At 25.1% G+C, this 13,917-nt stretch overlaps 1 protein-coding gene across 1 annotated transcript; it reads left to right on the top strand.

The window, feature by feature from the left end:
• Positions 1–11,313: 11,313 nt before the first annotated feature.
• Positions 11,314–12,329, top strand: LOC124936284 (heat stress transcription factor B-2a-like). Its single transcript, XM_047476774.1, has 2 exons — positions 11,314–11,560; positions 11,628–12,329. The coding sequence occupies exons 1-2, from the start codon at positions 11,342–11,344 to the stop codon at positions 12,138–12,140; spliced, it is 732 nt and encodes a 243-aa protein (XP_047332730.1). The 5' UTR covers positions 11,314–11,341; the 3' UTR covers positions 12,141–12,329.
• Positions 12,330–13,917: the final 1,588 nt, after the last annotated feature.

Here is a 13,917-nt window from a genome sequence, read left to right as displayed (position 1 = left end):
AAATTAAGTATGTAAAATTAATAAGAGTGAATAAAGTAGTATTTAATTACAATTAAATATAAAATGAAGAAAAAATATTTTTGATTATGGTTTGAATTTAGATAAAAAAGACATTAAAATATTTATATAAAATGGGTTTGGATTTGTTTTTTATAAAATCTTAATATAGTTGAAATATATTTTGATTATACTCTTTGTTTACGCTAAAGCATATACAACTATTACCCTACCTAGGTAAAGTTAAAGTTAATTATGGTTAGATGGATTCAGTTAATTGCGTGTATATTTATAAGAATCTGTTTATTTAATACCTTAGGTAAGTTTGATTCATTTTATATATCAGTCTTATTTATTTTTTATATTTATAATATTATTTAATAATTAATAATATATATATATATACATGGTTATATATATTTATTAATTAATTTAATTTTAAATATTAATAAATTGTTTAAATTAAGAAAATAAATTTAATGGGTATATTAATTTTTATAAATTTTTATTAATATATCATTTTAAATATTAATAATTAAATTAAATTAAAAATATATTATATTAATATATTAATTTTTATTAATATATAATTTTTAATATATATATATATATATTTAATATAAATATAATATAAGAAGATATATAAAAAAAATCATTATAATTTATTTATATCTTTAAGAACACAAAATTTAAATATATAAAACAAAATTATTATTTTAATTTTTTATTATTATTATAATTTTTTTTTTTTAAACTTCAAAAACAAAACAAAACAAACATTTGTCTTAATTTTGAATTAAATAAGTGAATAATCCAAACATAGAGCTAAATAAATGAATACAACAATCAACCACTCAAACAACAATTAATTTAAATCTCGCCTTGAAAATGATATATAGGTTGCGTGACTTCAACATAATAATGCTCCAATTTTGACATAAACACCAATTTTGCTCATTATTGAGAATTACCAAGTTAAATTTCTTGAATTGATAAAATAAACAAGAACTATTTGATTGAGTTCTTGAAGAGAAAGATTGAAATAATGTTATTGATTGAATGAATAATCTTTACAATAGTTTATCTATTTATAATAGTAATAGAGAAATAACTAAATTGAGAAAATATAGGATTTGGTTATTATATTTAGCCTAATTAATAGGAGATAAAATATAGGATTTGGTTATTATATTTAGCCTAATTAATAGGAGATAAATAAATAATTTCTCTTATTTATTTAATATTTTATCATCCCCTTCAAGCGAAAAGGTGAGGCACAAACCGTGAGCTTGCTACGTAAAAGAGCAAATCGATGAGAAGAAAGACCTTTGGTGAAGATATCAGCCACTTGATCTTCAGTAGGAATATATTGGATGAGTAGTTGTTTACGAGCAACTTTTTCCCGAACAAAGTGAAAATCGATTTCAATATGTTTTGTGCGAGCATGAAATACCGGGTTTGCTGATAAGAATGCGGCACCAATATTATCACACCATAGAACCGGAGAAGAAGAAAGTGAAACTCGAAGTTCACTAAGTAGAGATTGAATCCAACAAAGATCAGCAGTTGTATATGCAAGAGCACGGTATTCAGATTCAGTACTAGAGCGAGCAACTACTTGTTGTTTCTTAGAATTCCAAGAAACGAGGTTGTCACCTAAAAAAATACAAAATCCAGTTGTTGAACGACGATCATCGGGACATCCTGCCCAGTCAGCATCAGAGTAGGCAGCAAGAGTGAATTGTGAATTTGGACGAAGAAAGATCCCATGACGAGGAGTATGACGAAGATATCGAAGAATACGTTTAACCGCTCCCCAATGAGAAGATGTGGGAGTTTGCATGAATTGACAAGCTCGATTGACAGCAAAGGCTAACTCAGGACGAGTTAGTGTAAGATATTGTAGAGCCCCTACTATACTACGATAGAGAAACGGATCAGATAAAGGATCACCATCATGTTTAGAAAGGGATGAGCCAGCAGAGACGGGAGTGTGTAATGGCTTTGCTTGAATCATATCAGCCCGAGTGAGAATATCGTCAATATACTTGGATTGAGAAAGAAATAAGCCATCTTTGGTACGAGTGGCTTCCATTCCAAGAAAGTAATGTAATTGACCTAAATCTTTAACAGGGAATAATTTATTTAATTGAAATATAATTTTTGTTAGAAACGATTTAGAGTTACCTGTGAGAATAATATCGTCCACATATACTAAAAAGTATGCTGTTATTTGAGGTGCATGATACGTGAAGAGAGCCGTGTCAGATTTTGATTCTATGAAATCAAAAGATAGTAGAGCAGTCCGGAGAGTAGCATACCAGGCACGAGGAGACTGTTTAAGACCGTATATTGCTTTATGAAGTTTGCATATATGATTAGGAAAATCTGGATGGACAAAACCGGGTGGTTGTGCCATGTAAACTTCTTCTTGTAGAGACCCATGAAGAAATGCATTGCTAATATCAAGTTGATGAATGAACCATTGATAAGATATTGCCAAAGAAAGAATAACACGAATAGTAGTGGGTTTTGCCACAGGACTGAATGTCTCTTCATAATCAATACCTTGTTGTTGATGGAATCCTTTAGCCACGAGACGTGCTTTATGTCGATCAATAGACCCGTCAACTTTATGCTTGAGTTTGAAAACCCATTTACATCCAACAATATTATGAGATTGTGTACGAGGAATAAGAGACCATGTTTTATTCTGAATAAGAGCATTATATTCATTTGTCATGGCAAGAGGCCATTGCGGATCCTTATTAGCTTTGGTAAAACATGTAGGTGTAGTAGCGGAAGAAGTAGCAATGAGAGCTGATGAGGACATAGACTGTGCTTTATTGCGTGTGATCATATGATGAGTAGAAGATGTAGGTGCATTAACTGTTGTGATAACTGGTTGTGTTGAAGGAACAGTAATAGTAGTAGAAGAAGATGTTATAGTGTTTGGTGATGTTGTTGAGGTCGAAGATGGTGATGATGAAGACGGTGAAGTGATATGAGATAATAGAGGTGGTATTGGTAAATTAAGTATAGTTGTTAGAAGAAATGTCTCGTTATCTTCTTGTGGTTTAGACAAGCGCACAAGGTCCTTATTTTTGAAAGGAAAAGTGAGTTCGTCAAAAGTGACATGTCGAGAGATAAATATTCGTCCAGACGGAATGTGAAGACACTTATAACCTTTATGAGATGAGCTGTAACCAAGGAAACTGCATTCAGTAGTATGAAAATCGAGTTTGTGTTGATTGTACGGCCGTGTGAGTGGATAACAAGAACACCCAAATGTCTTCAAAAAACCATAATCAGGAGAAGAGTTAAATATAGTCTCGAATGGTGAACGTTGATGTAATGTCGGAGTAGGAAGACGATTGATAAGATATGTGGCTGTTTCAAAAGCTTCACTCCAATAATGTAGTGGCATAGATGCATGAGCCAGTAAAGTGAGACCAGTTTCCGTAATATGACGAATTTTTCGTTCAGCAATGTCATTTTGCTCACTAGTATGTGGGCAAGATAAACGATGTAAAATACCATGATTATCTGTTAATGATTTGAAATTTCTATATTCTCCTCCCCAATCAGTTTGCAATATTTTTATTTTACGACTAAATAAATTTTCAACAAGTCGAAGAAAGTTGATAAACGTATTCAAAACATCCGACTTTTTCTTTAGCGGATATATCCACGTGAATTTGCTAAAATCATCCACAAAATGTACGAAATAACGACAACCATTAGATGAAAATTCAGGAGCAGGTCCCCAAACATCTGAATGAATTAGGTCTAAAGGAGCCATAAATGTAGATTTCGAAGCTGAAAAAGGTAGTTTATGTGCTTTCCCATATTGACATGATCCACAAAAAGAAATAGTATTACTACCTGAAACTGGTAATTTAAAGTGTGATATAACTAAAGATGTAGTAGCGCTAGAAGGATGTCCAAGTCGTGAATGCCAAATTTGAGCCGGAGATCTAATACCAATAAATGCTTGTTTATTAGAACATGTTGAAAACGAACTTTCAGTAGGTTCAACGCAATAAAGTCCGTCCTTGAGTAATCCCTTAAGAAGCACTATCTTCGTATCTCGGTCTTTAATAAGACAAATATTTGGGTGGAATTCAAAAAATACGTTATTATCTGATGAAAATCTCGCGACACTCATCAAATTTTTAGTAATATTCGGAACATGTAAGATATTACGTAAGTAGAGAGATTTTTGTTGATTTAAAATTTTAGTCGTACCAATATTATAAATATTCAGAGGCATACCGTTTCCGACTTTGATAGTTTGAGTACCTATATAAGGAGCATGTACATGTAGATTATTAAGATCGGAAGTAATATGGTCGGTAGCACCTGAATCTGGACACCAAGTGGGATCTACAATAGTAGACGATGTAACTAACATTGTCGTAGGATTTGTAGAAGGATTAAAACGAGGACACTCGAGAGCACTATGTCCTTGTACATTACATATTTGACAAGATGGATTATAAAAACAACTTTCGGAGCGATGACCAATTTTATGACAAAAATTACATTGCGGACGATTATTGTCTCGGTTCTGTCTTTGGTTCTTTCCGCCTCCATGCATATAAATATAAGCAACATTCGCCGAAACGTTTGAGCGCGAAATATTTTCATAATGGAATTTTCTTTTCTTGAATATGAGTCGTTGTTCATAATTTAGAAGTATGTTTGTCATCTCATTAAACAATAGATCTTGTCCGGAAGTTAGAGCACATATCATCGGCTCGAACTCGTCTCCAAGCCCGTTGAGTAGAGTTAGTTGCAGATCTTGATCAGAAACATATTGTCCGGCAGCAATAAGTGCATCTGATAGGTTTTTGATGTGTTGAATGAAGTTAAGAAGAGAATCACTACCTTTGTGTGCGTTTAGGAGTTGACTCCGTAACTCAAATAGTCGGCTCTTTGATTGAGAAACATAGATTTTCTCTAAGGTTTTCCAAAGTTCTTGTGCCGAAGATGATTTTGAGACTTGTTGACGAATCTCGTCGGTCAATGTTGAAAAGAGCCATGCAAGTACCCTTTGATCTTGGATACGCCATTGTTTAAACTTTGGATTCTTGATTTGAATTGCATTATTTTGACCATCTGTTTCTTGAAGAAATTTGGGAGGAGTTTTAAGATTTCCTTCTACTATATCCATAAAATCATAACCTATCATGATTGGAGTAACTTGTGATTTCCAATAGATATAATTATATTTATCAAGCTTTACGCTTCCAGATATTATTGGTAGAACTGAGGAGTGATATTGTTCTTCCATTGAAATCGTTTTCGGGAGTTTTCCCTTATACGCTCTGATACCAAGTTAAATTTCTTGAATTGATAAAATAAACAAGAACTATTTGATTGAGTTCTTGAAGAGAAAGATTGAAATAATGTTATTGATTGAATGAATAATCTTTACAATAGTTTATATATTTATAATAGTAATAGAGAAATATAGGATTTGGTTATTATATTTAGTCTAATTAATAGGAGATAAAATATAGGATTTGGTTATTATATTTAGCCTAATTAATAGGAGATAAATAAATAATTTCTCTTATTTATTTAATACTTTATCAGCCTCCAAGTACGAATGAGGGAGTTGCAGTCGTGATGCTCCTCCAAACTTTATCAACACCACACCGCCTAAAAAAATCTCTTAAATTCCGTCCCACACAAATATGATAAACAATATAAACAAAAACCACACTTAAACACATTCGAATGGAATTGATCACCCTCCTTCCATAATAACAACTTCCTTCATGTACATCACTCTTTAGGAAAATTATGAAAAACCATGAACTTAAAAAATTTACTCTACAAATTCAAAGTAAAGGACAACAACCAAACAAATGAATCAAAATCTCCTCACTACTCTCACATAAAAGGCATTTAGTTATATTTGGATATTCATAAATTTTTAAGTCTATCAAATAAAATTTAAATATATATATATATATATATATAATTTATTAATATTTGATTTTTAGTGAGGATGAGATATGAATTGTAGAAGGATATTTATGAAAATTTAATTTTTTTTAAAAAAAAACTATTTTTTTTATAAAAGATATCAAAACATTTAAAAATAAATGTATTTACACTAAAAATCCTTAAAATCAAACCAACTCAACACTCCTCATTTCCATATTGATCTACATAGAAGGGTTTTACTAGTGATTTAATAATATATATATAAAATAATATTATTTATTATCAAATTGTCCCTAATTTAAATTTTATTATTCCCACTCTCATTTATATATATATATATATATATATATATTTTATTTTTAATATAATAATTTTATATTAATATATAAAAAATTAAAAATATATAAGAGATAATGAATGAAATTATTAAAATAAAATAAATGAAAAATAATAAATAAAATAATTAGAAATAAATTAAATAAATGAGAGATTGAATAAAATGATTATAAAAAAATGAAATAGATGAGAAATAATAATAAAATAATTAAAAAGGAATGTAATAAATGAGAAATAATGAATAAAAATATATTTAAAATTGATAAGAGAGAAAAATGTTAAAATTATAAAAAATTTAAACGATATGGTATAGAGAAATTTCAGTTTAAACATGTATTTGATTATAATTTGTTGTGTGAGTTAATTTAGCAAAATTATTATAACATAAGATTAAATATTGTATAAATACAATCAAATGTGGCTTTAGACTCTGCATATGACACTCTTCCCAATAAAAAAAGTACAATAAAAGATTTGAATCTTTAGCCACAATAAAAATTAACATAACAAATAATCAATTAAATTATATTATTTTGTTAATTATAATAAGAAACTAGTTCATAAATAAAATATATAGTGGATAGGAGAGATGATTTTTTTAGCGGTAATCTCTCACATTCTATTTTCAAACTTCCCTATCTTATCATTTCTTAAAAAAAAACAGTAATAATAAAACACTCAATTTATATAAAATGTCAAAGATGAAATGTGGAAGCCATCCTAAACTAACTTGATGGTTTCAACTATTTCAGCAAAATAATTAGAAAATGACATGTCAAATGATGAAATGTTGAAGTCATAGTAAACTTGCTATGATGGGTTAATCTATTACAACAATAATATAATAATGTAACACCACCATTAATTACAACAATGGGTTGAGAATTGCTCCCATCACAAATAAATTCTAACAATCTAACTACTAATTTCTTACTATTACTTAACACAATAACATAGTTGTTTGCAAAAATCAACACATTTTCATGCTTAAACAACTAAGGCACAAAATATATTTTCAAAGTATTATTATTTCATATTTCAAGTTGATATTAATCTAAGAAGAACAAAAGAAGGATGAAATAAAAGAACTTAATGAAAGGAAATAAAAAAAAAGATCGTTAATAATTTCCCTAAACAATAATTTTTGACCAAATGCAACAAAAATATTATAAGAGTCCCAATTTATTTTTTACTAAAACAAAATCTAAATTTATGTATGAATTTTTCAATTCGTTGAAACGTATTTGGTTTGTCACATAATTTGAAGTGGATAAAAAACACAAAACAATCTTATTTATAAGTTATAATTTATTTGTCACATAATTTATGAATTTATTTGTTAAATATTTAAATATATTTGATTTTATTTATAAGCTATAATTTATTCGTTGAAAGTATACAATCTTATTATGCAATTGCAATTTATTTATATTTATAAGACATAATCGAAATAGACCCTAGCTAATCTTTTATTCCATCTTATTACATGCATGTTGATAAGATCTTCTTCAGATCTTAGTTTTTTCAGAATGATTTTGTATATATAGAGCTGGTCTATTTTTAAATTTTTTTTAAACAAATAATTTATTAAAAATATATGTTATTACTATAACTTTTTTTAGTATTTAAATTTGTTAAAATAAAGTGAATGTATTTTGGTTGATAAAATGAATAATATTTATAAAAAATAAAATGATGTAATAAAAAGAATTTTTAGAAAGTCTTAATAAAATTAAAAAATAAAAACTCTAAAAAAAACGTGAAACTGATCTCTTACAGTGTTTTTTTTATTTATTAAACAGTAATCAATAATATAAAAAAGTATGTTGAAGAAGAAAATACAAACTTCAATTTTATTATTTGAAAGATTTTATACACATTTCTTATATCATATCTTTTTCATTTCCAAATATTAAAATTGTCTTATTTTATTTTTTATAATATTTAAATTTTAAATAAAAATCAAATATTATAATAATTAATCCATTATAAATTTAATATTATTTTTTATTAAAATAATGAAAAATCAATTCAAACCTTACCTGATCAAACATTATTTCACTCTATCACATCTATCATTAAATTTATTAACAAAAAAAATAATTATTATTTATATTATTAATACATTTTATTAAAAAAAAAATCATTATTTATTCAAAATTATCACTAATAATTAAAAAAAATTATTTCTAAATTTTTAAATAATACCGAACAAGTCTAAAGTAACCAACATCAAACAAGCCATTAAGAAAAATATATTATATTATCGGGAAAATGATTCGTGAACCTTCCACACATTTCTTTTATCTAAGAACATTCTACACATTTCTATTATCGTCTATCCCCAATCCCCATATATTTTATTTTCTAAACAATTAATTCCAACTGTCATGTCATATCATAAATTCTCTCTCTTTACATTTATTTTATCTTACAATTTAAAATTAGCTCTGTTATGTTTTTGATCCGGTTGTTAATGATAATTGTATTTGTTAAAACAACTTTGAACACTTAAATATTGAAGCTTTTATCATTTTTTCTTCTTAAAAAAAAAACTAACAAAATTAGGGGTTAGTATTTAAATTGAACTGCATAACTAATAAAAAAATATGATTAACACCTTATTTAAATTTGAATTATTTAATATAAGATTATGAATAAATAAGTTAGTGTTGAAAAAACTTAAAAAATATTAATATTTAATAATAAAGTAAATTATTTAATAAAAAAATAGAAAATATTTTAATTGATAAATAATTAAATTAATTAATAAAAGTATAAATAAAAATAATAATAAATTATTCAAACAACTCTTAATTAAATAATATATATATATATATATATATATTCATTAATATATAACATATATTAAATACTTTTTAGATATATCAATTTAAAATATTATAGTTCATAAATTATAATTTTAAGAAATATTTATAATATAAGAAGTTAAATATTGATTTTTTTTATTATAATATTTTTGTTTTAAATATAAGAAATATATGAATAAAAAAAGTTCAATTTTTATTGTTATTTATGTATTAGTTCTTCTTAAATGTTATATTTACTGAATAATTCAATTAAAAACTTAATTTTTTTTTATCTATTACTATTATAAAAAAACTAAGTTATTACTGAAAAAAATAAAAATAAATATTTATTGAAAAATAAATATTAAAAAAAATATAAAATATTTTAATTAATAAATTTATTTATTTGATTGATTAAAATATAAAGTAGGAAGATAATAAATTATTTAAATAACTCAAATGAATTATTCAAATAATTTTTATTTATAATCTAATTAAATATTATTCACAATTAAAATATATTAGTTAATATTATAATTGTTATTTCTTTTACATATATTAATTTAAAATTTTATAGTTTATAAATTTTATTCTTAATAAATATTTATAATATTTAAGTGGTTAAATATTGACTTTTTATTATTATAATATTTTTATTTTAAATACAAGAAATATATATGAATAAAAAATATTCAATTTTTATTATTATTTATGTATTAGGTATTCTTATTTACTAAATGATTCAATTAATTTATTTTATTTTTAATTTCTTTTTATCTATTACTATTAAATGTGAAACTTAGTGAATTATTATGGGTAAATTTAAATTTGAACTCACCGACAAACAGGGAAGGATAATTAAGGCTCTATTTTTTTTTTTAATAGTTCTAAAGTTAAGGATATTAAATTTTTTTATAACTGTTATTTTTTGAATTTGTGTTGTTTCTTAAAAAAGAATTAAGCTTTGAATTGTATCAAATAAAGGTCTATATTATTGTAATTTTAGTTATTAGAGTTTTTTTTTCTTCTAAATTAACAAAATGTCTGTAGTCTATTTTTAACGGATAATTTTTTCTTCTAATTAATTTGTCACTTTTTTAAATTAAAATTATATTTAGAGACATTTTAAATGATTTTTTTAAAAATTGAGTATTATTTTTAGGATTTACACGTGTCAAAATTAATTTAAGTGACTAAAAAATATGCAAAGATAATATTTGAAAAAAATTGAATAGAGATAATTTTTTATATATATCTTTAAAAAATTAAATACTATTTGAATACTGGATAATATAGGAGAATAATTTAAAAAAAATTACAACTTTTTTCCTCATATGATAAATTAATTAAAAAAATGACATAAATTCAAAATTAGATTAGTGTTTGAATCTCTCTATATATTTATGAATTTAAAAACTTTATTTAAAAAAATCCCATCTAATATTGATTTATATGAGTATGTTTTGAAATATATCTAAATTTAATATAGTTTTTGGATAAATCCAACTTCTCTCTAATTTTAAGTATTTTTAAATAGACTGGCTAGGTTAAAAATAAGTAAACAATCCTTCATTCTTTTACATTTTTTTTTTAAATTATTAAAATTATAATAATTTAAACTTATACCACACTATTTAAAGTTAGGTTAGAACCCTTTCTATAAAATTCACTAAAATGTCTCCAAATAACAAATGTTTCCTTTAAACTTTTATACAACTATGCTAAATTACTAAATTAGTCTCTTTATTTTCATTTTAATTTGTTCCCATTTAATAATTTCCCAAAGGATATTTACCATTTCCATTCTTGAACAATCTTCTTCCAGATCTTTCCAAAGAATCTCTTGAATCCATCTGCATCATACTAATTAAATAATAAACTAAAAATACAATATATTAAATATGTAACATGTTGATAAGTTAAGGGACTAATTTAAGTTTTCAACATGAAGAGAAAATATAGGAACTTTCTAGATCTCTTCCAAAATTAAACATTTAAAAAATATAATTTTTTCATATACAAGTCATTCCCTATCTTTTAATTTTAAAACAAAACATTAATAAATTTTAATTTTTTTCTTATTTTATCTTTAAAAGTTTGAGAATCAAGATAAAATTTCAATAGAAATTAGAGAGTCAAATTTGTATTTTCTAACCCTAATCAACAAATATATATAAATACATTGAGTCTATTCAATTTCTTTCCAGATCTTTCCACGATTCTTCTCTTTCAACGGAGCAATGGCAGCCGGAGCTCCGACGACCTCAAATTCCACGACCCCGTTTCTATCAAAAACGTACAGTTTAGTCGATGATCCTTCAACAGACGGAATAATTTCATGGAGTAAAGATGGATCCAGTTTCATAGTATGGGATCAATCCGAATTCGCTAAAACCCTTCTTCCAAAGTTCTTCAAACACGAAAACTTTTCCAGTTTCGTTCGTCAACTCAACATCTATGTAAGTATTTACAATATCAGTATGTTTAATCAAACAATCAATCTTATTTGTTCATTCTGATTTGTAGCAATTTAGAAAGATATCGCCTGATCAATGGGAATTTTCGAATGAGAATTTCCGGAGAGGGAAGAAAGATCTTCTCAGTCAGATTTCACGACGGAAGTCTGTTACAATGGTTCCTGTAACTCTACCACCGTTGAGTGAAGAAGAACAAGTAAGTAATTCTTCTGGATCATGTAGATCTAGTTCTGCACCTTCGTCGATTTCGATATCTGTTAATAATTCGGAACTGATTGAAGAAAACGAAAGGTTAAGGAATGAGAATTGTAAACTTAAAAGGGATTTGAGTCAGATTACAAGTTTATTTCAAACAATACAATCTTTGACTTCGAACTATGTTGATAATCATCAACAATTGTCGGGAAATTGTTCTCCGGCGATGAAACCGCTGGATCTGTTGCCGGTGGAGGTGGAAAAAGAAGAAGAAGCGATTAGTACGAAACTGTTCGGTGTGTGTATAGCTAGTGTGAAGAGACAGAAGAGAATTAGTGTCTGCGGTGAAAGAAAAGACATGTCTTGATGTCAGGAGTTTTGCAGTTTGAACTGTAATGTATAACGTATGATAATGAAAACAAACCGCCATTAAAGCTGAAGAAAGCATTTTGTTTTTCTACGGCACCAGGAGATTGTGCTGCCGGTGGAGGTGATACCATTTTTGGAAATCAGACGGAGATTGTGATCGGAATGTTTCTCCGACGACTCTCGGTTTAACCAGTTTTCCGCAATCGACGCAGTAACCATATTTTCAAGTCAATGTTTTTTTTATTGGGAATAAAAATATTGATTGATTTACAATTATAAGTATATATATATATTAAAATTTAAAATAAAATTATAATTTCAATGTATTTAATTATTTATTAAAAATTGAAGTTATGTAGGTTAAATAAATATATTTTAACAATATAATGAGTTTATGTAGAAGTTTTTAGTTTGGTGTGATTTAGTGTTTGAAACTTGCTAATGTAAAAAATTAAACTCTTTTTAGTTAATTTATTAAATATACACATTTTGACAACTTAATTGATTTAAATAGAATATTTCAAAGGATATCATATGAGTATCTGACATCTTGTTAAATTTCATAGACAAATTTAGTATTATTTATTCTCTTTTTAATTCAAAAATATTAAATTTTTTTCTTATAAACTTATATCTATTTTAATTTTAATAGTCACATAATTAGTTATGATTAATTTATTTTTGGGTCCACACTTTTTTTTTTGTTTATTATAAAATTTAGAGAAATATTTTTTATTATAAATTTTGTGGTATAGAAATAATTTTATCTTATTTAAAAAGAAAGAAAAAGGTTTTTTCATGTTTGTTTATTATTTAACTTTTTATTCTTAATTTTTTAATAGATAAAATCATTTTTTATAAAAAAAAGAAAAAAATATAATTTTTTATTTTTATTTTTTCAGTTAATTAGATTTTCAAATAGAATAATGATAAAAGAAGATAAATTGAGGAAGAGTGAAAAAAAATTATTTTTTATTTTTTATATTTTTTGGAGGGAGATTGTATCATATAAAATATATTATATAATAATTGTTTTTTTAAGTTGTATTTTAAGGGATTTTAGTATGAGTTAATTTTATTTTTCAGATTACCATTATTATGTTTTTATTGTTGAGTACTTAAATGATTAATTATTTTATAATGTTAATGATCATTTAAAAAAAAATTAATAATCCATTTTGATTAATATGTATTATTTTAAGTGACAAGATTATTTTCTTTTAATCCATAATAGTATAAATATATATTGAATGAGTTATTCCAAATTATTTAAAGTTAGTTGGATAAAGAGATTTAAATAGTATTAAATATATAATTTTAATTTTTTTTAAAGATATTATTTAAAATTAATTGAAATAGTTAAGTGTAAATAATTTTAATAAAATAATGATTTCCATTAAAAGCTCGTTGTTGGAATACGTGTGTTGACTGAGTATCATAATATATTTTTGTTATTTTTGCCGACCATTTAATTATTTAATTGATTAGGAGATTATATGAAATAATATGCAGGGTAGTTGCATATTATTTTCAAGCAGCTTCAAAATGAAAATATGTATGAAAACTTTATTTTGAAATATTTCTATATTTCTAATTGCATTAAAAAAATACAGTTTGATTTTTCCCCTATGCTAGTTCATATGATCACAAAATTCGAAACTAACATGATTATTTAGAAATAAATTAGAATATTTTTTATCACTTAAACAAATACAATTATTAATTTTTGATATAAAAAAATTTACAAAATCTTTTAAAGTAAATAATTAATTTAG

The sequence above is a fragment of the Impatiens glandulifera genome, chromosome 1 (assembly GCF_907164915.1).
Source record: "Impatiens glandulifera chromosome 1, dImpGla2.1, whole genome shotgun sequence".
Taxonomy (NCBI): domain Eukaryota; kingdom Viridiplantae; phylum Streptophyta; class Magnoliopsida; order Ericales; family Balsaminaceae; genus Impatiens; species Impatiens glandulifera.
Note: the sequence above shows the minus strand (reverse complement) of the source record. Positions and strands in the feature narration are given on the sequence as shown.